This window comes from the organism of the source record quoted next, unplaced genomic scaffold (genome assembly GCF_019419815.1).
Source record: "Pyrus x bretschneideri cultivar Hongxiangsu unplaced genomic scaffold, Pyrus_bretschneideri_v1 Contig36, whole genome shotgun sequence".
NCBI lineage: Eukaryota > Viridiplantae > Streptophyta > Magnoliopsida > Rosales > Rosaceae > Pyrus > Pyrus x bretschneideri.
The window spans coordinates 81,192-108,744 of NW_025999679.1; the positions used below are offsets into that span (position 1 = coordinate 81,192).

Sequence of the window (27,553 nt, forward strand, 5' to 3'; positions counted from 1 at the left end):
CACTGTTTCTAATTCTGACGGGATCTTGTCTTGTCTTTCTTTTGCTTTGATAAAGGCCATGTGAACCCATGTGAATCCTTCTGCATGGTTTCTTCTTCTGAAGCCCTCCTTTGTCACCTTTCTCATGCCCAATTTGGGTATTATCAAAAAAATTTGTCCTTATGATTAAAATGAAAGTTTTTTTGGGTGTTTTGGTTAATTTTCCCTTTTATCTTTAACTAATCCTGGTATCCCTTTTTCCTATTTAAAATGGTCCCACTGTCTTTTCTTTCCTCACTTTTATATTACTTTTTTTTTTCTCTTAACCAATCTTCTGACTTTTGTTTTTTCATTTTTGAGTGATGTTGTAATAGTTTTTTTTTTTTTTTATCTTTTTAAGACCAGGCCATTTCTATTCTTTTATCAAGCTTTGTACCAAATAATATAATTATACCTAATTGTATAACTTTGGCTAAATTTATCGTCTTTAGATTGGACGCGTGTTTTGAGACTACTTTTGAAATGTTAAAACTCTTAAACATGAGGTTAAAAATATTTAATAACAATAGATTTTCTTTTAGTTATCATAGATTTTATTTTTAATTTTTTGAAGTTTTTTAATATCTTCTAATGTGCTTTATGGTGGATAGATAGGTTTTATACTGTTTAGTTCTACTAAGAGCAATGTGCATCGAGATTTTATGCTGAGCAATGTGAATCTTGCATTAGAAGTGATACTTATGCTTGTGATTTCGTGTTCAATTTTTGTACCTTCTGTTCACTTGAGCCATTCTTGTTTCAATCTCTTCATTGACTACACTGTCTATTTTTTAACTTTTTTCTGAATTGTCCAACGTATTTAAAATGACAATAAAACCTAAACGTTTTGCCCATTTCTTTTATAATTTTTGGCTTTGTCACTAATGGTGAGGGTGTATGAGAATGGGTAATGAGGGAGATCAAAATTTTAAACCAGGTTAACAAATCAAATGATGTGTCATCAATATAAAATAAGCATGTTAATCAACGTTTAAGTAATTATTTAATTATCAACAACCACATCATTTAGTTTACAAATTTAGTTTGAATTTTTTTGTCTCTCAAGCATTATTAGTATAAAAATATGTTAGATTCAAACTTTGAAATGTTAACCGAAAACCTTCTCTCACACATGATTTGTGAGAGAAAGGCAGGCATGGCTGATGTAGTTAAGCATAAGATAATCGCAAAAAGAGAAAGAGATACGTGCATGGTGTCCAAGTGTAAGAAGGGAATGAAACAAGATTTGCATGCACTTCTCACATTGAGCCACAACTTACCCTCCAAAATCAGGTGGTGTTTGCATTTCTTGCCACGCATAGTGTATTACTTGCTGCTGACTGGGGATGACGACTTTTCCTCCTTATTTGCCTTTCCCATAGTAATTTTCTCTCTCTACCACCGCTCTTTATAACCAAAATATTCATCACGTAGCTAGTCTTCTATATTTCTGCAGCTCCTCCATATGCTAGAGAGAGAGAGAGAGAGAGAGAGAGAGCAAGAAGGTCAGAGAAGATCGCAGAAAACCGTATCGAGTATGGCTGCGAGTGCTGTGACGGAGAATGAAGCACTGGCCACACAAGCTCCATATGCACCTGTCACTATTGAGAGGAGAGTCAGGAGTGACTTGGAAACCAAACTTCCTAAACCATGTATGTGAGACCAATTTCATTTTCTTTCTTGCTATACATATAAATATATATCTCTCCCTTTCACTTTTGTATATATTTATAAGCTTATTACTCTTTATTCTTCTTCCAATATCAATATGCACACGGAGATTCCATAACAGGAATCAATGATCTCGATGAGAGAACTAGTTGATTGGGAAATGATAACTGCACACCATTTTTTTTATTTATTTTTAAGCTTTTATGCACCGCTCTTTATTTTTAGTAATTGAATTGAATAAATTAATGAAACGAAAACAAAGAATAAAATTTAACAGAGGTGTGGATGCTGAAGTAAAAGTGTGTTTTATTTATTTATTTTTTTCTACTTTGATAAATTTTTAATTTCTTATTATTCGAAACTTTCCATGACAAAAATGATGGTAATTGTGACATGTTCTGGTAGGTTGGGAAATAAAATGCTAATACAGCCCCCCAGCCCGCTAATTCATATTTAATCATCTTTAACACATACCCAACTGCAGATATGCCCAGAGCATTGGTTGCTCCAGACACAGACCATCCAACGGGAACAGTCGGCCATCAGCACCGTGACATGAGTGTTCTTCAGCAGCATGTCGCTTTCTTCGACCAGGACTACGATGGCATTGTCTATCCTTGGGAAACTTTTGCTGGTAAATCTTCATGTTATGTGCCTGCTGCCTTCAACTTACCTTTCCTTACGAGTAATGCTAGAGATAGTAAATTTGTAGACAAAATTTGCAAACCAAATGATGTGTCACCAATAGCAAATGAGCACATTTATTAACACTAAAGTGATAATCTAATCATCGACTTCCATGTCATTTAGTTTACAACATTTTGTCTACTGGCTTCAATCTTTCCTTAATTGTACATTAAGCACCCTTGTAGTGGATTTAATTGGTTCTAATGTATTCTTTATTCCTTTCCCTTAAATAATCAGGATTGCGAGCCATCGGTTTCAATCTTATCGCCTCCGTTGTTATGACTGTTCTTATCAATGGGGCTTTGAGTTATCCCACTCTGCCTGTAAGTTCCATATTGATTTCCAAACTTCTTTATAAGAAAGCAGATGTTAATTATTTAATTACTAATAGGCATTCTATGAGTAATTAACTTGTGCCGCTAATCTCACTACTATATCCTAAAGTATAAACTCGCTGCTCTGATACCGTCACACACCAGATGATGTTAACTGCCATATCATGTGCTTAGTTACTGCAATCCGTTTACCTGCATTATGCGATGATCAGTGTGTCTCAAAGGGCGGCGAAAGTGAGTAAATGTGGTAGAGAAGAAAAGCTACTTGACTGAAAAGCGTGACTAATCAAAGATGCTTTGTATCTCTTGAATTTCTAATTTACACAGGGGCGGATTCCTTCTCTTTTCTTTCCCATACACATATACAACATTCACAAGGCAAAGCATGGTAGTGATTCCGGGACTTATGACACAGAAGGAAGGTATGTAATTATAAATTAAATGCGACAAAGTAACGATCTTCGATAATGGCTCGTAAAGAAATCACTAGAATTCATGTTCAATCATTTTGCAGGTTTAGCCCAGTCAACTTGGAGAACATGTTTAGCAAGTATGCCCATACCGTGCCTGACAGGTTCACGCTGGGGGAGCTTTGGAAAATGACCGAGGGGAACAGACTTGGATATGACTTCTTTGGATGGTAAGCCCTTTCGGGTCCCTAAGACGCTACACTTTGGTACAAATTAGTTTTTGTTCTTCACTTGGCTAACTTACAGAGTGTGGTTCGGGCAGGATCGCGAATAAGTTGGAATGGGGGCTATTGTATGTGCTTGCTAGGGATGAAGAGGGTATGCTGTCAAAAGAAGCCGTTAGACGCTGCTTCGATGGAAGCTTGTTCGAGTATTGCGCTAGGATGAATACCGTCGGTAGAGCGAAGATGGGCTAGAACAATATGGAAGCTATGTACCAAAATGCAGTATATGTACGCGTGTAACGATTTAGCTTTTGTTTGAGACGTTGGAACTGTAATAAATTGAGGGATGGTCCTTCACTGTTTCGTACATGATGAAATGATCATAATTTCACCTTTTCATTCATAATTCTTCATTCAAAGTCTATTTAGTTGCATGAAATTCTGATAAAATTGAAGGGATATAAAGTAAAATGTGGTAAATCTTCAGAAAGTGTAGTACATTGGGTTTGGGAGTTTGAATGTCCTTTTGGCGGTAGGAAGTCCATTGATGCTGCTGTATTGGTCTCCCGCAATGCCCCAAATGGTGTAACCATCGGCAATCAATTGCTTTCTCACTCTACTCTTGTAATTCTGCACTCCTCCCAGTTCATCGTCAGTACCACTGAAACCAAATACAAGTTAAAACAAATTAGATGCACGATGTACATGAAGAGAGTGACAAAGATGTGGATTCTCATGCCACGTTAAATTGTCCGCCCAAGACGATAGACACATAAAAGGGTGACCCTGAATTTGGGTTTCCGGCCCCGAGTCCATCAAAATGGACCCGAATGCAGGATGTCACTTTTGTTTGTGTCTTGAGCAGACTAATAACGTGGCACGGAAGTCTCTGTCCATAATGTGAGAGAGAGAGAGAGAGAGAGAGAGAGAGAACCTCAGTATAAGGCTTGTCCAACCATAATAGCCAACATTGACAAGGTTATCAATTGTGGGTGATCTTAGAAGCTCCCTCCTTGAAGAAACCAAAATGATCTGCAACCCTCTGCCTTTCATCTCATTGAAGAGTTTGAGTGAGTTCTCTAAAGCAGGTGCCTTTCCACAGCTCATCCATTCCTCCAGAGAAGTCAGGTTCAACTTCTCACCCCTACATACAAATTGCTTTACAAAATTACCACACTCGAAATTTCGTATGCCATCTCATACTTTCGAATCAAACATATATAATGTCTTACCCGAAATTTCGTTTCTTGTAGTAAGGCACGGTCGAAAGGAGCGTATCATCAATGTCGAAAATCCATGCATCTCTACCATCTTTCTTCAGATTGCAGCTAGTGCTTAGGTACACAAGCGCCTCCTCGACCGCCCTCTCAGAGTCCACCTTGTACTGAGTTGAAGTAATGTATTTTCCAACGTATCCAATGCACTCTTGAGGCACGGTTTCGAACTCTCTGATGTTGTGGAGCTCGACATTCATCCTCCAACTCTCGCAGTAGTTTCTCAAGCTGATGTCCCGTCCATTCTTGGTTCTGTGATCCAATATGTTCCACCGCGACTCGGTGGCTGCAATCGTAACAGAAAGAATCAAAAAACAAAAGAAGAAGCTTTGATTTCTATCCATTTTCACTGGCTTGAGTACAAGGAGAGGGAGATGGAAAGTGGGTTTAAGTAGGAATTGTATGGGGAAATTGGAGCAAGAAAATGTGACATGGTAACATGGGTTTTGGAACAAGTATTTGTGGTTTGTTTGGCATGTTGTACAAATCACATGGTGGTCAGGCTGACAAATGCTTTATGTTTGATATAATTTTTATTTTATATTCCATGCTTTCGTTGTTTGTTTTGAAATTTTATACACAATTATTTTGATTATTCTGTCAGCGCATACATTACGATTCGCTAGAAATCTTTGCTTCAGATTAAAAAAAGAAACCTTCATTATATCAACAACAATTTGCACTAGATTAAAGCCAAAATGCACTAATCATTCACGTCGTCTCGATAGGAAATTCTTCCTTGCACATTGTTTTCACAAGCTAGCGGTTGGAATTTTAACCAATTAGGAATTGAGGAAATTGTAATAATGGTCTATCAACTTTAACTAAATTTGAGTAATAGTTCCTCAACTAAAAATCTATGACTATTGATTCTTAACTCATCAAAACTTGTAGCTATGGTCTTTTTCATCAACTTTGTTAGAACTTCCATCAAAATGAGCCACATGCCACGCACGTGAGAGTGAATCAAGGGGCTAATATGAAAAACCAATGAGAAAAATTGTAGCAATGTCCCTTAACTTTAACCCAATTGTGAAATGATTTCTCAACTTTAACCCAATTAAAACAATACTTCTCCAACCCAATTATAACAATAGTCTTTTTAACATGACTCACGTCGACATAATTTCAACAGAGTTGACGAAATGGACAATAGTTGCAAAAAAGATCACCAATCTTGAATTTTTAGTTCAATAACCATTGCTCCAATTGAGTTCAAATTAAAAGACCATTGCTACAATTTTCTCTTGGGAAGTGTTTTGATGTGCAAGAAAGCATCCCTCCAACCTCGACACAAATCGATTTTGCACCCTTTTATAGATCAATAGGATGGTAATATTTAAGGAGATTAACAAAATGCAATTTCTAAACTCTGAAAAATAAGCATAATAGTTATATCTAGAACAAAACAACATCCATTTAAGTTTGCACAACACATCAACAAGATGAAACAAAATTTAGTCATATTTCAGGAACGACCTCCCTTCTAATAACAAAAACAAACATAACTCAATCATATATCTGTCCTATTCAACAGCGCGGCGAGTAACATTTAGACGATGGCATTAGCAGCACTTGCAATCCTAGGCCAGAGATCAGCGCACTCCTTCCCGATTGGACCAGTAATAGCAGACCCTAAACAAACACGCAGAGCAACCGATAAGAAAGGGTGACTAAATTAACCTATCAAAGTGTTACCAAACTTTACAGCTGAGGAAACAGTATGGTTATGATGTGGGATGTACCTTTCATTTCTCCCTTCGGGTTCACAATAACACCAGCATTATCTGCAGATAAAGCAAACAGTCTCAGTAAGATACAGTGATTAACAATGAAATGCAAACAAGACGATGTTTTGTGACACAGTATGTATTAAAAATCTCAGAACAAATGAAATCAATAAAATGTGTATTAGCAATAACAAATATGTAGGGACCAGATGTAACAGATGTGAGCATGTAAAGCAAGGTACGCCTGTAACGATGGGCACTGTCAATTTTCCAGACGTGTAACAGCATCAACTATTAAATAAAGAGGATACTTGACTTCTGTCTGGTTATCTTACAGTTATGTTTAAAACACTTGGAACTAATCAAATAATACCACTCACAATATGTAAGAATAATTATACTACACTATAACCGGTCAAATTCTACAAATATTAATCAATTTCAATGTCAAAACAAGTATGTAGTGACCAAATGGAGCAGATGTGAGCATAAGTGCAAGCACGCCTGTAACGATGGGCACTATTGATTTCCCAGACGTGTAACAGCATCAACCATTGGTTAAAGAGGACACTTGACTTATGTCTGGTCATCCTAAAGATGCATTGGAACTAAATACAAGGCCAGAAATGTAACAGCATCAACTGCCAAATAAAGGGAATGCTCGACTTCTGTGTGGTTACCTTACAGTTATGTTTAAAACACTATTGGAAATAAACGAACAATGCCCAACACAATACAATATGTATGACAGTCTTACTACACTATAACCAGACAAATTCTACAAACATTAATCCATATCAATTCCAAAACAAAAATGTAGTCCCCAAATGGAGCAGATGTGAGCATAAATGCAAGCACACCTGTAACGATGGGCACTATTGATTTTCCAGACGTGTAACGGCATCAACTACTAAAAAAGAGGACACTTGACTTATGTCTGGTAGTCCTAAAGGTGCATTTGAACAAAATAAAAGACATGTATCGAATGGCGAAAGATGAGATTCCATACAGAATAGAATCCAATCGAAAATTATTCGACAGATAAGTTTCATTAGTGTAGCTGGTATTAGGATGTACCAAATCATTGTGCACACATAACTCCACTGATGGAGTTATGTGCCCATCATGACACTGCTTAACCAGCATTCTGTTTCTCATTCCATAGTCATCAAAATTACAATTAGTCAACTCAATATCAAGATCAACAGTTACGCAAGATGATCCGCTCAGAAAACAGAGTACACATCCCAAGATACTTATCATATCATCTAAACAAGAGAACAAACCAACAAGACAATTAGACTGAAACACCTATTGGATAATAACATAATCAAAAACATTATGACACATTAATGAACAAGGGTAATAATATTGACCTTCAAAGTACATGAAGACACCATCCTTTCGGCGCCATGGCTTGCGCTGCCTCACGATGACAGCAGGTAGGACCTTCTTCCTGAGGTCAGGCTTTCCCTTCTTGACAGTGGCCATGACCATGTCACCAACGCAAGCAGATGGCAACCTATTCAAACGACCCTTGATTCCCTTCACGGATATGATGTAAAGATTCTTAGCTCCGGTGTTATCGGCACAGTTCACAGTGGCTGCCACTGGAAGACCCAGTGACATCCTAAACTTGTTTCCAGCGGACCCTCCACGCCCTGGGCCAGAAAACCAACATCAGAACCATATCATACTATAAAATCAAACACCCACAATTTTTAACCTCAGATTCATATGTTTTGCCATATGGAAAGAAATCAAAGACCCAAAATTCAAAATTTGATTTCAAATAATCATACCCCACAATCTAAATCTTATTAGACAAAATGCACAGATGGGAGTTTATAACATTTTCATGGCTAATATCTGATTTGTTAAATCAACATGGAAAATGTTCAATCGAACCAATAAACATTTCATTTTCCTAGAGAAATCAAAGGAATCAGCAACTAAGAAGCTAAAATTGATCAATGACAAACAAAAAGAGATAAAAATTGTTGATTGGCATGCATCAACAAGAAAATCCTAGGAACCAAGCAGCATATTAAGCACAGCGAATATCAACGAAGGTGGGGCGGCCAAGAACCGACCTCGCTTCGACATCTTGGCTGCTGCGAAAAGGAGACTGAGGGAACGGTAGGGTTTAGCAAATGTGTATATATAGAGGGAGAGCGGCGTAGGGTTTTCTATTCTCTTTTCTTAAAATACCAAATAGATCGTGGGCCTCTTCAACATTGTGGCCTCGCTGAGTAGTGGGCTTTTGAGAAGGCCTTCTTTCTTCATCCTTGTCGAAGATATCCACAGAAGCCCAATGTTCCATTTTTCAGCTTTTACTTGGGTTTAGTACATTCATTATATTGGGCCGACTTAGGCATAGGAACGGTTCGGTTCGGTACAAGGTGGTACCAAAACCAAACTCGTAACAAAAATTTGGTACCGTTCCAAATGCAGATCGAATTCGGTTCTGGGCCTTTAAGGAACAATTTGTTCCGAACAAGGCCTGTTTTTGAAAAAACAAAAAGGCCCAAATCAGTTTTGGCCCAAATTATTACAAATTAAAAAAAATAGGACCAAATCAGTTTTGGTTGGTCCAAATGCACAAAGCACAGCACGAGTCCTTGTTTGCAAACATCAAACAAAAGGTCCTGTATGATTGCTCCAAATGCACAGTGCACAGCACGAGTATCCTATTTCTCAATCCAACGGACATCAAAATTCAAACATCCAATTTCATGACTCTTGCTAGTGTCAAGTTCAAATTTTTGTAACAACATCAACCATATACAAATTCAATCCAACAACAAAGTTCAAGTAAATGCCTTATGGAATTAGTACAAACCCATATGAAAAATCAAAGTTTATGTCAAAGCCTTATGGAATTAGTACAAACCCAAATGAAAAATCAACGTTTATGTCAAAGCCTTATGGCAATAATACAACCCAAATGTAATAGCAAAGTTCGACTTAATGCCTTAATAAGTTCAATTCATTTAAAATAAAAGCAATTACACGTTAGGGCCTTCACGTTTAACACTCTAGTGGTTGGAGGTTTGGGAGAAGGGGCCTTTGGTTGAGCACTTTTTGAGCACTTTTGGTTGAGCACATATATTATGATAAACATAGGTTTTTCAAAACCTAGCATGTTGTGCAATGTCTGATAACCCCCAGGCCCCATGCCGGCTCCCCGTCCCTATGCTAATAGCCAGAGGAAACACACTCCAGGCCCTATGCCAACACCAAACCGTCGCCCAGGACGGACCAGAATGTATCCCTACGTCCCGTAGCAGAATAAGGACCATTAGGTAAGTACAAAACCATTGAACATACATATGTTGAAAAGCAACTTCATAGTATAAAGTCATCCATCATCTATACTATAAAGAGGTATTCTAAACATGTTCTAAATATCATATCGTCATCCATCAGATATTCTACAAGAACACGGGTTATAGGAAAAATAGTAATAATTCAAACTAGCCTCAGTAAGCATGTTATCTCACAAAACGTTTCATAAAACATAGTCATCAAATCATGCTTTTCATGTATGCATTTCTACTATCAAAACTTGCATTTTTAGAAGAGGTCCACTCACAGTACTCCGTTGCCGAAGTGCCACACAACTAGCAAAAACAGAAACGCCACAAATAATTGCCCCTAAGCACATAAAGGGTAAATTTAGTCAAACTCTACTTAATCGATTGAATTTGGGAAAACGGACATTGGAAACGGGTTTAGGACGTCTAAATTAGCCTATGAGGGATCCCGCACGAAAACCCACAAAGTCAACAGTTAAAGTCAATGCTGACCGTTTACCAGGTCAACAGTCAAACCGGTTCAAAGTCAATGGGTCACGGGTCCAGGTTGGAGCGGGTCAATCAGGTTTGGGCTTGGATCCGGGTTGGGCCTAAGTTTTGGGCTTGGGAGTTTTGGGTTTGAAAATAAAAATAAACAAAAATTAAATAAAAGGAAACAGGGTTGGGTCTTAAAGGGTTTAGGTTTAGTGTTCCGGCCTAAAGGCCTGGGTTTGGATTTTAACTTGGGCTTGGGTAATTGGGTTGGACCTTGGGTTAATGGGTCGGGTTGACCCATTTTCAAGCCAAGGTTTTGGCCGGTTTCTGGGCAAACTTCAAACGCCCATAACTTCTTCGATACTTAACGAAATTGGGTGATTCAAAAAGAAAAGTTGTAGTACTCAACGAGACGAAAGTGGTGGTGCTCGTTGGAAAAAATTTGGAAAAGCTACTTCGAGCTATTTTCTGCAATTCACACATATACACCACTTAAAACAACCTTCGATCTAACCCTAAAACACAACCCAAGGGTTTCTGGAAGCTTACCAATGTCAGAAAAACACGAAACACATCGGAGAAGATGATGAACAATGACGTCGTCATTGTTGGGGTTCCATGAAGGTTTGCTTGAGTTTTCCCGAGGTTCCTATGTCCAGTGGTGTTGGTTTGGGGTTGTTGCTTATGTGAGTGACAAACTTGAGAAAGAGGGAGAGATCACAGAGGAAGAGAAAGGTCCAGGAGTCACACGGGAGAAAGAAAGAGAGAAGAAGAAGAGGGAAAGAAAGATGACGTTACGGGAAGAAAAGAGAGGAGAGAGAGAGTTATAAAAATCGGAAAAGGAAAGAAAAAAGGAAAGGAACCGGGGGACAAATCAAGGGTGGGCCCCCTTGGGCACATTTAAGACCCAAAAACCATCTTTAAAAGGAAAATATCCCCAAACTTAGTGAAAATACAAAAATACCCTTTTTGTTCTGTAAATCCCGGGACCGGTTGTTACAATCTACCCCCCTTAAAAGAATTTCGTCTCAAAATTTAAATCACTTACTACACTGAAATACTCGAAAATAGGAAGAAGAATATATGTATAAAGAGAAATCAAGTCGGAGTGGGTGCATCAAAGAGAATATGCCACACTGTCGCAAGCGAGTTGCAAAATCCTCTATCATGCCTCCAAGCTCTTACTTTCTTCCCCATCAGTGTATAAGTAGAAACATACTTTAATAAGATATAAAGTCGAAAACATATATGGACTTAAGGTAAAAAATAAGTACGCAAAATACTAAAGCATCAAAATAGATATGTACTAACATATAGGTCGAAAACTCGTGCGTAACTTAAAACTGAAAAAGAAGATACTTTCCCCAAAACATTTGTAACGCCAAAAACAAATAACTAAAAGATGGAAGTTAAAATACCTATACTGAAAATTCAAAATTGGAAAATGAGAGTGGGTCTCGCCCAAGCATAAGAAACGTCACGTACTCCGAGAATAGATGTGTCTTTGGGTTGAGCCCCAACAATAGCGAATTCGTAACAACTGCTGAAGACGAATCTTCCTACCCACTTGCTTAACGAACCCAATGAATAAGTTATCGATGCCACAGTAGGCCGCCAGCGATATCGATCACACATTTGTTGTCTCGATAAGCAAGCATAAATTTTCTGATGGTGCACCAATTCACACGTAAATTCAATCCTCCGAAAACAAGCTCGCATAACTCCTCTAACAACCAGTGTTGCCTGTAGAAACTCTCGTACCACGTCACAAAAAGCGCCATACTTAAACTGGACAACATAGAAACTGCCATCATAAAAACTTTATTCAGCACCAAACATCACATCCTCCTCAATTCTTTTAAATGTGACCAACTACTCTAAAGTTTCACCAGTAAAGAACCCATTTGAAAATAGTATTTTGGGATTCAAGAGAAGTGGCTACCATGTTAATAGCAAACTCAAAAGCTCAAGCCAAGCAAGCAGAAAACGAGAAATCACCTTTCCCAACAAGCAGTATCTCTTGGGAATTGTTGCAATGCTCAATCCACCCTTCCATTTTTGCTTAGTTGCAGATTTCTAGTCAAACAAGGCCAAAGTTAGTGGAAAGAAGAAGGACTCGCAAGTGATCAACCTAAACACCCTATGAGAACACACACCATTCAAGAGAAATGTAAAGATCTTCCGATTCTTGCCTTGACCGCGCTGTGGTGCCATTCCAGAGTGAACCAAATAGATCTGCTAGAAACGTTTCGACATCCACATACTCACAATAATAAGGTTCGGAAGTGAAGTAGTGGAAGATGAGTTGAGACGAGCACATATCGTTGGAAAAGAACCGATGTGATGCCTATGAATTATAGTAAGATGGTGATACAATCCGCTAACCTTCTGTACTGAGACCTTCATCCAACTCTTACTAAGAGACCGCTTAAACCTCACGCCCACGTGCTCGCGAACCGAATGATCCTGGTGCAAGGTAGTGGAAAGTTGTAATGGTTAACTCTGTTTCAGGAAAGAAGTCATTGCTAGTGAAGGGTGCTGTAGAGAATTTGCTTGAGAAAAGCACTAAGGTTCAGTTGCTTGATGACGCTGTTGTACCATTGGATGATAGCTCAAGGAACTATGTTGTGCAGGCTCTTCGTGAGATGTCAACTAGTGCTTTGAAACCACTGAATGATGCACTTGTTTTGAAACTCGCTGATATTATGAGCATATATGGAATTGAGAACATATCCATCAGAAGGGAATGAGCTGCTGCTTTCAAACTACCTTTCACTTGCTTTTTTTTGTATGTTCATCATATTTGCTATTGTTTTGCCACCCAAAATTTCGTCTTCCATCTTTTGTTTTACCCTTATATCGGCATGTCACTACTAATAATAATAAATTTTTTTTCTTCAGATTATTAGTCATGCTGGTTTGCAGCATGAGCTACTGGGCTGAACACTAAACTGAGTTTCAACTCTGACTTTGAGATCATTTCTGCGCAGATTTAGGTATTCAAGACACTGAAGTTGGGTAAGCCATCATACTTTACACACAAAAAAAAATAACTTTCAAGTGATTGCAAATTTGGTTGACACTGGGAAACTATGAAGATTTAATGGTGGTTGGAATCATTGATCTAACCAAAGTGGGTTTCTGTATCATGTATTTCATGAATAGAACTGAGCAAAGTGGGTTTCTGTATCATGTATTTCATGAATAGAACTGACATATCATATATAATTGACTGAATTATATACTCTTAATGTCAAACTTTCTTAACGTCATGTGATTAGTATGAATGGATTTGATATGGGAAGGTCTGCTTCTAAACTAAATCCCATTCCGAAGTGATGTTATGTGACAGAATTTATACTGCACTATGTCTTTAAAGGAAATGTTCATTAGTTTATACTCATAGCTGTTGTACTTACAGGTTTGTTTTATATATATATATATATTTAGGAACTATGCATGGTAGTTGTTAAATATTATGACATTTGAAAATTCTTAATTCTGTGATTGAAATATGATTACTATGTATTCGTTTTATTTAATTACAATTTACGAGCGATGGAAAATTTAAATTTAATTTATGCCACAATTATTAGGAACTATGTTTCACTGAAATTTAAAAATTACGGAAATACTAAGCAATCGATAATTCACTAATCAAACATGTATGTTTTATCATAGTATTATCCCTGTAATATATGGCATATAAAAGGAAACAGGGTTTCTTTTAGATGGGACCTTGCACTACGGTATGTGAGAGACTAGCCGAGTAATTGAGATGACTCATAAGCTTTCTTTTGCATGACGATAATTAATAGAAGCTATAACGTTCTCTTCACATTTCTCTCATTCCCTTGCTCAATAACTTTTCACCATTTTTTATTCCTTCTGAGAGTTGAATGAGATCGGGGCAGTCACTTAAATTCAGGGTAGCTCCATAAATCCTCTCGGGTTTTTTATTTATTTTTATATATTTTTCTCTGTTCTGTAGATTTCACCAAACAGCAGAGAATAAAGTGGTCATTATCCGTGGAGATTTCTGTTTTTCCCATCTTATTCCATAAAACTGAATTTTCAGTTATTTAAAGATCTGAATTTTTTCAACCAGATGCTACTGGGTGTAATGTTTTTGGTTGGTGTTTGCTTGCAACCCAATTTGGTGCTATAAAGTTTTGCGTTTTACAATCCGTTCATGCTTAAACCTCTTCCAATTTTGCAATTCTGTGTAAATCTTGCAGGTCAAGATGGGACACCTATCTGGGCAATGTCTGGACGTCTAGGCTTGGGTGGAGACGTGGAATTATGGAAGAGGTGAAGTAGCTTAGCTCGATCTCATTAGCTCTTATCTGTTACGTTTAAGCTCATTGGTGCTGGCTCTGAGGTTTTTCGAAACTCTGAAGCTTAGAGTCCCATTGAACCACAAGGAACTAGAATAATTGAAAAAAAAAAAAAAAATTGTTGTCTTTGGAGTGTTAACGTTTGTTCATTTCTCCCTTATAGTTTTTTATGCCTTTTAACGCTTGAACAATGATGCAGGTCTATCAAGCAGATAAGATTCAGAAAGAAAACCCCACATATGTTGCCAGCAATGCTTAATGGGAGAAGTATAGGAAACCAAAGCCTACAAATCCGAAGCCTTTTAGGTTTAGAACTTATGTATGTGATACCTGTTGTGACTAATTTCTTTACTGAGCAGTAATAGAGTTGATGCTTTATATGATATGTTTTGGGTTATTTTTTAAGGAAAGAGGGATGCTTAAGGAAGCAACTTTGGAGAAAAGAGCTCATGCGCCGCTGAAGAAGATCACATTAGTCAGGACTCCAGGGGCAAATTCAACAAGCAAACATCAGAACGTGATACAGGTATTTACGCATGAATCTGAACAATTACTTTGTGTATCACTGTCATATAGGCAAAATTTGTTATGTGTGATGGTGTATTTACGCATGACTGAAGTGGATGATGTAATTTTATGCAATTTATAATTTTGGGTTTACTAATTTTCTGCTTTTTTATGATTTATTTGACGTAAGTTTCAATCTTCAGGTACAGTTTTCAAATAGGTACTCATCAAATGTCACGAATACTGTTCCTCTGGTTTTTTAGGCTACAAATTAAATTTTGGGGTTGTTCAATTTTGTTTGATTTTGGCAGTGTTTGGTAGAAAGATGTTAAATGTGATTCTAACAAAATGAGGAACGGTGCTTTCTACATTGAAAGCTATTCTAAATGATTCTGTGTCTACTTCACTCATTCCTTCCTTATCTTCGAATTCTATCTTCTCTTCCACAACTTGTGTCACGATTCACAAAAACTAAAACACCCAACTCCTACAATTTCACCAGCCCCGTGATCATGAACATATGTAGCCGTACTTGCACATCACCAGAAGAAACTTGATGTTCATTTTGGACAAAGATGGTCGAATAATGGTATGTGAAAACCTCAGATGTTAACAAAGATGGTCTAAAATTGTGCAATGAAAAAGAAAAAAGCATACCTTTCCAACAGTGGTTTCAATGCACTTGTGCGACACCATCATCACTCTTTTTCGTCTCCCTTTCTCATTAAATCGAAAAGGAAAGCCATAAGCCATAAGCAACAAGGACAATTTATCATGCCTGTTATTGACTTCTCACTAGTACTGCCGAACATGAATTTTCTCAGTAATTAAGTGTTACAATACCTCAAAGAGGAAAAATGTCTCAAGGAAATTTCCAACCATAAAACCACACTTTAAACGCATATGCTAGATTAATTAACATCCACGATATTAAACTCGTAGTAGATCAACAATCCAGACATATCACAGCAATCCACAACTCTTGACCTGCTTCAACGAACTAATGATGCATTCCATGTAAGAAGATGGTCTTCAACGAACTAATGGTGACCACAGCAAGCAGGTTAAGAAGGGAGGTATACATAAGATGAAAATTTTGTTCAATTGGCTTGATGTTTTGCCATCACTTAATCTAATATCACAATCTCGTACATTCAATAGAAGGGAGCAGGTTACAAGGGTTTATAGCCTAGGAACCTAGTATCAGAAAACTGTGATATCACTATATCATGGTAACTGAAAACCATATAACTCGACAGAAATCATCTCAATTCCAAGGTATAAAAACATATGTACTGTAAATTACCAACTGCTGTATAAAGTAAAAGTTACAAAAACTACATAATTTTCAAACCCTGGACTTTGGTACTTAAAATGCCTGTACATTTGGGGTGGAGTTGGGGCGGAGGGCTGGACTCTGTGTATGGATAATCGCTACTGCAATTGCAAAAGACTGCAGAACTGACAGAGATGGTTGAAAATGAACAAAATACAAATCATCGTGGACATTCAACATCCTCCATGCAGGAGGACCATGCTCTGAACCCTGAAGAATTGAAATGAAAGACAAATTCAGATTATTACTTAGTTGCTCAAAAGTTAAATACCAAGTTTCAGTTCCCGTCATGTAAGTCGTAAAAGCATTTCATTCTTCTCTTTCAACTCAGAATACAATACCGCAGGATCTATTTTACGTCCAAAACAATATCTCTTTCAGGAATTACATAACCTTTTCAAATTAATAGGTCTATCATGACTCATGAGAAGTTTTCGACAACTAGAACCGGAAAAGTAACTTATCATATCAAACACCGGCTTCACAAAAATTATCAATATGTGTGGATGAAGTCAATTTTAATACGTGCTCAATAAATGATCTATGTCACGTTGTAATAAACAAAAAGAGGGGAAGAGGGGGAGGTGAGGAGGTAGGAGATTGGCGTACCATTCTATTTAATTCAAATGACTTGCACTCCCCCTGAGTGTCGGATTGAGGCAAAATGTCTTCTCTGCTTGATTTGGTTTTGAGTACCGTGAGTGGGCACCCCAGATCCCAACCTCCACAGTCACATTGTCCACCAGATCTCCATCTTTCAGTAAGACTTGAAGGACCACCATTTCTGGTCCTTGGCCCACCGTGAATTCCTGCTGGGATTAGAACATCCGTACTGGTAGAGCAGTCACCATTATTTCGACAACATTCAACAGGTACTGAAGCCTCCACTGAGTTACTGATTTTCTTATTCCCAACTTTCTTTAGAAATTTCAAACCCCAACCTCCAGCTTCCTCCTTTCGATCATCAGGGAGATGGTCTTTCACAACAATGGAAGCCAATTCGAAATTTGGAGGGAGATGATCTTCTACCAAATTGGGCACACGTAGGGCATCTTGATTGTTGCCTGTATCAAGGCATGGCTCCCGAGAAGGATTTTCAACTATGAAACATGGTCCACTCAATTTGGAGATGGTTCTTTGTTTGGATGAGTGAGTTGTCCTGAATGCTTCGACCACTTTTTTTGATAACCCCTTGCTCTTCCTGAGGTTATGGCTAGAAGTGTGCATCTCAATACCACCACCAAACAAATTAAATTCAGTCTCCATGATCTTTGAATTGCTTGGGCAGAGGGAGACCAAATTATTGACCTTCATCTTACCGACAAGGTGTGACTCACTATCACGAATCTCATGGTCCTTTTGCCCACCCTTTCCTGAATGAAACAAATATATATAGTCCAGAGTCTTATCCTCTTCAGACTCGACCTTCCACATGTTGGCTACATAGACCTCCCTTTGTTCATCTGTGGAGAAAACAAAATGAGGATTCCCTCCCTTCCACGTGCATTGAAGCATTCCCCGAGAAACAGTGGCAAGGGTGGAAGCAGAAGATTGATCAGACAATGCTGAGTTTGTGCTGCAGATAGAAATAAGTCTTTTGTGGCCAGCATTAGATTCACTTTTATGGCTTCCCTGAATTGGTGTTTCCTTTTCTAGCATCGGTGAAGAAGAGAAACTAAATCCGCCAGGTGAGTCTGTGAAATCATAGCATATCGAGCCTCTGTCATTATTGCAGTCTATTCTTCGCAAGTCTGTATTGCCACCCAAAGGCCAAAATTGGTGAAACAAAGGGCTCTTTAATGTATTCGTAATACTCTTGCTCCTCATAACTCTACCCACAATCCACCGTCCAGCAGGGCTTATTACTACACTCCCACCTCCAGCTGCCAATGGACATTCAATCACGAATCTAGCAGAACTACACGTATCTCCACTTCTACTTTCAGCCACATTCAAGCGCTCGGGCAAAGCACTGATCTTTGAAGAGCTCAATTTCACAGCTGTATTACAACGAGCTACTTTGGATGCACTAATATGAATCAATTCCATGCATTTTTGACGAAATTTTTCATCTAAGCTCAGTATGTGCTTTGGAATACTACTGTCCAAGCCAATACCACTTTGAGACAAGGAACCTTTTATGCAACATTTACTAATTTGCAAACGCTTAACATTTGAAATTAGTGCATGCTGTGGATTTGACCATGTGACCAACCTTTTCAATTTTGAGCCAGAAGAACTTAAAGTACCTTCTCCTGATAATTCCCGCTCCTCGCTCAATCTACGCAACGAATCATCTTGCCCCTGGTGGTCTTTCTGAGCATCAACAAACTTATCATCCATCTGCTGACCCCAACCAAATAGCACACATCAATGACAGATAATTTTTTTATCTATGTTCGGCCTCAAACTGAATTACATAGATTGGTTGGTAGACCGCCTTATATAACTTCCCTCCGTCCAAGTCTTATCTTACAAGTAACCTGAACATAAACACATACTCCAAGCGATAAGTGTAAGCTATCAATTTGCAGAAGTAAGTAGATATCAATTGGGAATTTGGTAGTTTTTCTTAAGCGAATATATCCAAATATCAATGAAACTATCTATCAACTCAGAAACTTTGGAAATAAATCCAGAAATTGAAGAGGGTTGCCAAATACCATGCTTCTGAGACTGTTTGCACAATCTGAAGTTTGAAGCATAAGGCTCCAGCACAATCTTAAAAAATAAGTTTGGAGATTTTTATTTATTTATTTATTATTTGTTATCCAATCAACACCAAATTCAAAATATCTTCAAAAGCTCTAAAGATTCACCAACGTAACAGTTTACCTTCTAATTCAATAAAAACAAAAATACATAACTCCTAATTTGTAGCTGTTCATCTTACAAGTTCTCTTTTTCTCTGCCCAGAACAGTACAATTTCTCTAACAACTGAGGAGGAAGATGACGGAAAGACTAAAGATTCAATCTTTACACATCTTACCTCCATACAAACAAAACCCAGAAAGGAAATTCAAAATAATATTTATAAAACTCACAATTAAAGCCTCAAAGTTGCCTATTATTAAAATAAAAAAGCCACAAAGTGGCCATAAAACATGGAACACTGAGTCCTGACACCCTGAAAAACAGTTCAACCCATCTATAAAATATACAATAAAAAAAAAATACTAGAGGACCAATTGTTTTCTCTTACCTGATGAATTGGATCCGAGGAGAAGCAAGCAGCACAGAAATCAAATGCTCACAGATTAGCAAACACCCACAAGCACTGATAAAAAAAAAAGCAGCTTATTTGCCACACATTAAACACCGTTTTGCTCTTCAAACTTTGAGCTTATTCTCCCAACCGCAAACTTTAAGCACCAAGAAGACTGAAAGAAAGGTCAATAAAGGAAGGGAAAGAAAAAAGGTGAAAGAATAACCAACCAAGCACATGGAAAAGCAGAGACAACCAACATGGCCGCCGCCACCACCACCACCACCACCTCCACCTCCACCGCCACTAATGCTCTCACACGTCTCACAATACTAGGTTCCGAATTCTCTGGTTTTTTGTCAAGAAAATGGCGCAACAGTTCTAGGCAGCCATTGAAGAAAGAAGAAGGAAATGGCGGGCGTGGGTGGAAAAAACAGAACTTCTATATTCTTGTTTTGGGGTCTGAAATGGGTTTCGCATGTAAGCCACGTTTTCTGGGTTGAATTTTGTTGCTTGTTTGAGTTCTGCCCAAAGTCCCGGGTTTCATCAATGTGGGCGGGGACCCACTTCATATTTTTGCATTTTCTAAGCCACTACATTGACAAAAATAGCTGCTTAAGAAAATGTTTATGACCTGGGTTAATGTATTCATTTTTCATTTGTAAGTAAAAAGTTTTAAATTAGATTTTTGTTAAAAACGAATTTGAATAACATTATTACTAGTTATTATGGGATAGGCTCACATTTTTTCTTTTTAGTGTAAATAATATCGTTTGTTCAAAAAATAACAAAATGCTTATGAGTTTTGTGTGTCTTGGTTGATTCTATCTTAGGAAGAATATTGCTTAAGTGTTCACGGATGAGTTTTTGTTGAAGAGGAGCATATCATATTGTTATGCTCTAGGGTTGAAATTTGTCAACTATTCTTGTTAGATTGTGAATATACGGCTCCATGATTAAACAAATTCCAAACTAAGAGAGGGTTATTGTCAAATCACTCACCTAACCAATGTAATATTACGATTTTGATTTGTTCAGATTAAGAATTAGAGAGTGGTATAACAAAACAAAATTAGCCCGTTTAGTAAAGCATTTGGTTTAGTGACTAATCTGGTTTGATAATTTCACTTTATAAACAATTATCTTAAATATTTTATACTCTCTTATTTACGTATATTAAAACAAATCATTATGTGATCGATTGAATAATTACATTTACACTTATGTGATACCCAACAAACAAAATTACACTTCGCAATTACCCAACGTCACAAGTAACGAGTCAATTGAAATATTATATTTTGTGGGATTCTGAATTTGGTACATTACAATTTGAATTTATAATATTGTACGAGCTTATCCCTTTACTGTTTGGTATGGTTCAAAAATAGGGAGGCGAGTTTCTTGGAAATAAGTATTTAATATTAGAAAGCCAGAATAATAAATAAAGAGAGAGTTGGATAGAGAGAGGCAAAAGGGCGTTTAGTGGGTGAGCTGGTGCGCATGATACTGAGAAAGCCAAAGAACCCCGCTGCGTAGGAACCAGGATCCTTTTCTAATCTAAGGATGAGGATCCTCATGATCAAAGGATGTAGGCTGTTAGATAAAAATTCAACAGTTATAAACAGGATATTCTTTTAAAATTATAATAATTATAATCGTTGGTTTTTTATCTAACGGTCCATATCCCTTGATCATGAGGATCCTCATTCTTAGATTAGGAGAGGATCCTAATCTGCTGCGTCGGTCATGGTGGGCCAACTACTCCTAACCAACTAAGAAGACGCCACATCAGCAAGTTGCCTCTGTTTTTTCTCATATGGCAATTGGGTCGAGTTGAGACAAAATTTTGTTTGTTTTTCATTTCGTTGCTTCAAATTTTGGCTATGATTTTTTATGCATTGAACGTCGACGTGTGAAGCAGAGAAATTTATGTGTACACTCTACGAATGCTTTGTCATGCTGATGTTTTGTAATAACAAGATAAATATGTGTGTATACTTTTTATTCACATGTTTTTATTTTATAGATAATGCTAGAGAGATTAAGTTTAAAAACTAAGTTTGCAAATTAAAGGATATGTCACCAATAATGATAAACATATTTATTAACGTTTAAGTAATTAACCAATCATCAACTTCCATGTTCTTTAGTTTCCAAAACTTTGTCTATAAATTTAGTCTCTCTAGCATTACCCAATTAATTAACACAAAATGTTGAGTGATGGTATATTCGTGCCATGAAAATTGTTATCTGTATGAGAGAAGGAATTCTTTTTTCAATCAATGACATTATATGATAACTATTTAACAGACAATCATCTATATAATCAGTTGTGCCACTGAGATAATAAATTTGTTGTAAGAGTATTCGTATAAAAAATACCATCACATCGTGTTATAACACAAATAAACAATATAATTGACAAGAGTACAAAATGGGGATAACGTAGGAGATGGTCAAGTACATACATACCTATGGGTTCAACTTCCCAGTGACTACCGACCTTTACATCACTACAATCTTTGCCATTATATTATTTTTTTTGTTTCTATTTTTATATATTTGTGTATTTATTACTCATATTAGTTTATTTAATGTGTTCATATTATCCTTCCCTACTTATTTATTATTCAAGCGGTGGATAATATTTACTAATCTAATTCTTGATCTCAGCCGGAGGATTAGATCGGCTATCACCTCAATAGATTTATTTCCATCATTCAATGGTTATGATGTTGCAATCATAAATATAAATTATGGCTACTTAATTCTCAAAAATTATTATTTTATTGACTTCCTATAATTTTATAAATACACGCACTTTTTTAATTTATATGCACTTCTTGTTGTACCCCGACAATCTTATGGATATATACCCAATTAAGATTTAAAAAACTAAACACCTACATCCACCGTCCACAATCTTAATTGTTCCTCTCTCTCTCATCAGCCACCATCATGGCAGTCACCTGCATCATTCCGGCCATGCAAGCGACGAAGGTGGTGGAGGAAGGTCAAACTTGTTCTAACACACATTAATATGTTTTTGGTATTTTTCCAAACATGAGACGAGTTCACACTTATAATATTTTTTTCAACATTTTGAAAAGAAATGTCATTAACCTATTTCTATTGTCAGACGTCTGTACACTCTAATTTTATGCAACAGTACGTAAGCTTAGTCAAGTTGCAGAGAATATTGTGCCCGACCATCATGCAACAGTACGTAAGCTTAGTCAAGTTATAGAGAATATTGTGCTTTATCATCTGCATTGGAGTTTAAAATCGGTTCTAGAGACAGGCGCGTCCTACTTTATTTGTCGCATCAAAAGTGGGACGAACTAGTTCTATCTTATTGTGTTTCGTTCCACCTCACGTTTAAACGCAACCTTAAGGCCTCGTTTAGTATAGAATATTAGGTTGGAATAAAATAAAACAATATTTTTCAAGGCAAGTTAAGGGAATTAAACAAGTAAATAAAGTTAATTTTACTAAAACAATTTGAGTCCACAATTTTTCTGACCACCCTCTTTTGAATCTCTGTTTTCCCCGTGCTCAATAATGAGTTAGTAACTACCAACTAGACAAAGAAAAAGCTGGTTCACATAACAGCCAAAGAAAAATTGAATATCTATAATTACATGTGTAACAAATTGAACATAGGCTGTTTGAAATTGAACATGGTGGTTGTTGGTCTCTATGCCTAATTTCCCAAGGGGAACTAGTGACTTATAATAAATAAAAGATAACTGCAAAGGAGACTCTCTTAAAGTGGGATTCTTCAGAAACTCTTTGACATTTCATAGTTTAACATTAATTTTGATGCCAACATTATAAAACATTGTACTAAAAATATGATGTGACATAAAGTCTATAAATAATCCCTCTTTTGAAAGAATCTCCTTAACATTTCTCAAAATAAAATAGTTTTAATGGCATCCCCACTAACACAAAGCATTTGGGATGGCATCTATCCACTATCCTATTTGCATAAAAAAAGCTTTCCATGTAGATATGCTTTTCTTGATATATGATGGCAATTTGACCTAAGGGTTCCACCACTAGGAAATTGGGTTACAAATTTCCCTCTAATATATGATGATACTTTGTTTTAACTGGAATCGATTTAATGTGGTTGTCTGTTTGTATAATTGATCATGGAAACTAAACAAATTATTAATGATCATGCATATGTAACTTATAACAAGTGTTTTTATAAGTCTAAATATAATGATATTTAGTAAATGATACGTTAAATTTAAAAAAAATAATTTTTTTTTTCTAAAAAGAGCTAATTGGTGACTTCATCATAACAGTCCACCATTCTGGAGTCGGGAATACTTACAGAAGCATTTGAAAAGAATAATTGAATGTATAAAGATTTAGATCACACACAATAATATCAACATCTTTTAGTTTCAAATCATGTACCGGTTTTACCAATCCGATTCCCAAAACTAAGAAGAATGTCGACATATTTGGTGTTTCTTGGAATCGTAAAAATTTGTGATAGAATTCATCTGGCGTGCATTAATCTTCATTCCTACCTTAAAAACTCAAATACTGTAGAAAAAAATAATTAGAATAAATCTTTCATTGATATGGAAATTTTATATATACATTACATACCTTGTACAGCAACAAATTCTCCTACAATTCAGGATTACAATTACAATTGTAATTCAATTAAAACTAATTTACTATATTTGTCTTAACATTGAAGAGGTGATATCAAGAGCTCCCAACTTGTGCAACATAGTTGAAATTTCTCCTTTCCGAGTAGCTTTGTAAACAAGTCTGCTAGCTGCTAAGACGTATCAATATGTCTAGTAGCTATCGTGTCATCAACAATCATATCACGTGTTAAATGACAGTCCATCTCCATTTGGTGAGTTCGCTCATGAAAATAGAATATAAAAACATCTCGATCTGAGTTTGGCTGTCCATCTGAGAAACATAATATGATTCTACTTCAAACGCTAATGGGGAGGTTGTTTTGGATAAAAAAGTTTATCAACGTACTTTTAGATGTTCCTACCATTAGATCACTAATGTCATTATTAGATGATTCGAATGGGGAATTAGCTCAAGTCAAGGAACTATGGTTTCATGAGTCGTCCAAACAAATATCTAAAAGCATTATTAAAAGATGAGAGAATCTGCGAAGAAGAAGTTTCAAGTTTAAAGAGTTAACACTACAGAAAATGTAGTGAACCCAATCACTAACACAATGTTACAAAAGCAACTTAATCGACACCTAAATAGTTGGAGTTGGAGATTCTTGGAGTTGTGCCCTAAAGGCCAATTTCGTAATATTATATTATGTAACAACTCCATTTTTAACTAATTAATAATAGGGTTCATTCATAGGTTTAGCTTTATATTATATTATATTATGAATGTTTCCACAGGATTTTAGGTTGTAAGCAATGTCCTAAATGAGATTTGGGCAATGAGACTTGTATTCCATAGTCACTTAGCTCTTAAACAAAATTCCTAACCATTTGGAAAGTTAACTAGATATTGAATATCCGGAAAGGCCGGTGTATATTGCATTAAGGTTAGCAGGGTCTCGTGTTATGCTTGTTGGACACATGGTGAATATACAAATGTTTGTCTTTTGAACAAGTTCACTGAACATTGATGGGCCAAAATGTTTAAACGTATGGATGCTTACCGTGGGAACCAAATTCGTACACCTCCATGAGCGGTGGAAGCACAAATTCGAGCAACCTGCATAAAACAACCGTGAGTAAGCAAGGGTCGGGGAAGGGGGAGGGGTGTGTCAACTAAAGACTCTTCAACGGTCAATTTAGTGAATGATTTTAGACTCAAGCAGTGGACAAGAGAATTCAAGCATTTAGTTTGCGTTATCATAGTTGAACCCTAAATGGATGTATTTATACAGTGGGGAGAGAGACCTTGTTAGGATAGAATCCTTGTTCTAAGTTGGGATAATCCTATAGGATACCTAGAAGTAAATATTGCATCCTCTTAGGAGTTGTGGTTACTTATGGTGCACGTCAATTGCTAGATTGTAGAAACTCCAAGACTTATAGGATCTAATTGTGTTCATATCCGGATCAAATCGCATGTCTTGCAGAACAAGTATGGTCATCTAGCAGAGTTGCTAGGACTCAACCTAACGTCCATATCCGGATAAGAAATTGCATGAGCCGTTGGCGGTCATTATGACTTATGAGTGCCACAAGTGCAGGAGCGGGTATCGCTATTGGAGGCGAGTTCATCCTAGAAGTCTTTAAGGCGGGTGAAGTAGGCAGAGACGGAGGAGGAGCCTTGGGAAATGGTGGCAAGGTCATGGTTGAGTTGGAAAATACGGCAGCGTTGCTTTGCAAAAATCTCTCTTGAAGATCGGCTCATAGGATGTGGAAAAAAGGATTAATTGTGCGAGATCAAGCTCCATCGAATGAATAATCCAAGAGAGGATCATGTCATCGCAGCACCGCCAGGCAACATGTGCATCGAGATCTTTTGAGGAAGACGGCTCCTTGACATCGCATTTGATCAAACCAAGCTTGTTCTTGGCGCTCTAAGAAATTTGCATACCGCGTCCCCAAGTCGTGTAGTTGCCTCTATTTAATTTCTTGAAGAAAAGAATAAGATTTGGGTGATAGGAATGGTGAAGAAAAAAATGGTCGGTGCATTCGGAAGGAAAATCGTCCATGGTGAGGAAAAAACAGGACGACATGGATGGCTTCCAGAAAAAAAAATGAAAAAATGAAATAGCATTTGAAACCTGCTCTGTTACCGTGTAAAATAAATATAATTGGCTGGAATAAATATTTCATTGATACAAGAATAAAACATTTACAATTACATATCCTTGTACAACAAAAAAATCCTTCTACAAGTCAGGAGTACAATTACAATTATAAATCAATGCTAACTAATTTACTATATTTGTCTAACAAATTCACATCTTCCACTCATTTGGCAACCCATTAATACATATATATGAATTAGTTACTTTCTCTTGTTAAACTTGCTATATATCCTGGCAATTTCTTGCACGACCTCTTAATTTGAAATGACACGAGAATAATAAATTTCGAGTCAATCCATTAACGAGTTAGGTCAGTATCGAGTCACCCATTAATAATATATTAACAAATCTGGTCGTTATTAGGTCACCTTTAAGGTAACGGGTATGGTACGAACATCACCCGTTTGCAAGGTTTAGACATTAGACATGACAATTTCTTGCATAACACGTCAACTTGACACGAAACGACTCGACCTGTTAACGAGCTGGTAATTATCGAGTCACCTGTTAAGAACCCGTTAATATAATAGTTTTGAAATGACACGATCCATTATGATAACATGTATGATACGAAAACGACACAAACACGATAAACACGACTCATTTGCTAGGTGCTTACCGGTGCATGATTTGTTACTCTTATCCCAAAACCAATATTCCCCGCACTGTGAATAATCAAACATCCAAATTTTTGTACGGCAGGGTGGAAAGAGGGGGACCAACTGATTCCTTAATTGGGTAAATATGTAATTATGCATTCATGCATGTGCAGGGGGAGAAAATTAGGGCAAATTTGCAATTGAACGTTGTTTTTTAAAATTTGGTCAATAAACGTTTTTAGTGTAGATGATATCGTTTGTTGAAAAAAAAAAGTTTGGTTGATAAACGACAACAAAAGGCTTTGTCTATTTAGGGGAGCCGTCTAACATAACAAATCTTGTTGAAAAATTAAAGGCATTTTGCCTGCAGTCTGTAATTTTTCCATACCTAACGACTAACAATTAACGGAACACATTCTCGTTTCAAATCTCTCTAGACTTCCCAAAAGTCATGGCATGTGGGCTTTTGGTTTTGACCTTCAAAATTATTGATGCAGAAGAACCTAGGACAAACAAACATGTCCCTTTCGATTCTTCGTTATTACGGTTTTTTTGTTTTTTGATAATTATGATACGATGATCTAACTAAGTGTCATTCAAACTCAAGATCTGTCAATATGTAGTTGTACAACAAAATCAAC

General features: G+C 36.9%; 4 protein-coding genes and 1 long non-coding RNA gene across 5 annotated transcripts; 1 reads left to right on the plus strand and 4 right to left on the minus strand.

Moving 5' to 3' along the window:
• Positions 1–1,474: 1,474 nt before the first annotated feature.
• LOC103948666 (peroxygenase) lies at positions 1,475–3,765 on the plus strand. Its single transcript, XM_009359710.3, has 6 exons — positions 1,475–1,670; positions 2,174–2,323; positions 2,614–2,699; positions 3,039–3,133; positions 3,226–3,351; positions 3,444–3,765. The coding sequence occupies exons 1-6, from the start codon at positions 1,484–1,486 to the stop codon at positions 3,595–3,597; spliced, it is 798 nt and encodes a 265-aa protein (XP_009357985.2). The 5' UTR covers positions 1,475–1,483; the 3' UTR covers positions 3,598–3,765.
• Positions 3,723–5,031, minus strand: LOC103948667 (acid phosphatase 1). Its single transcript, XM_009359711.3, has 3 exons — positions 4,578–5,031; positions 4,280–4,489; positions 3,723–4,006 (listed from the first exon to the last, which is right to left on the minus strand). The coding sequence occupies exons 1-3, from the start codon at positions 4,961–4,963 to the stop codon at positions 3,829–3,831; spliced, it is 774 nt and encodes a 257-aa protein (XP_009357986.2). The 5' UTR covers positions 4,964–5,031; the 3' UTR covers positions 3,723–3,828.
• A 961-nt stretch (positions 5,032–5,992) lies between these two features.
• On the minus strand, positions 5,993–8,534 carry LOC103948665 (60S ribosomal protein L23). Its single transcript, XM_009359709.2, has 4 exons — positions 8,443–8,534; positions 7,726–8,010; positions 6,365–6,406; positions 5,993–6,254 (listed from the first exon to the last, which is right to left on the minus strand). Exons 1-4 carry the CDS (start codon positions 8,453–8,455, stop codon positions 6,172–6,174), a joined length of 423 nt encoding a protein of 140 aa, XP_009357984.1. The 5' UTR covers positions 8,456–8,534; the 3' UTR covers positions 5,993–6,171.
• Positions 8,535–15,736: 7,202 nt separating this feature from the next.
• Positions 15,737–17,107, minus strand: LOC103948663. Its single transcript, XR_007261065.1, has 2 exons — positions 16,930–17,107; positions 15,737–16,530 (listed from the first exon to the last, which is right to left on the minus strand). It is a non-coding gene; the product is annotated as an uncharacterized LOC103948663 (long non-coding RNA).
• Positions 17,108–17,138: 31 nt separating this feature from the next.
• On the minus strand, positions 17,139–18,663 carry LOC125468122. Its single transcript, XM_048591923.1, has 2 exons — positions 17,262–18,663; positions 17,139–17,152 (listed from the first exon to the last, which is right to left on the minus strand). Exons 1-2 carry the CDS (start codon positions 18,661–18,663, stop codon positions 17,139–17,141), a joined length of 1,416 nt encoding a protein of 471 aa, XP_048447880.1.
• Between the last annotated feature and the right edge of the window lie 8,890 nt (positions 18,664–27,553).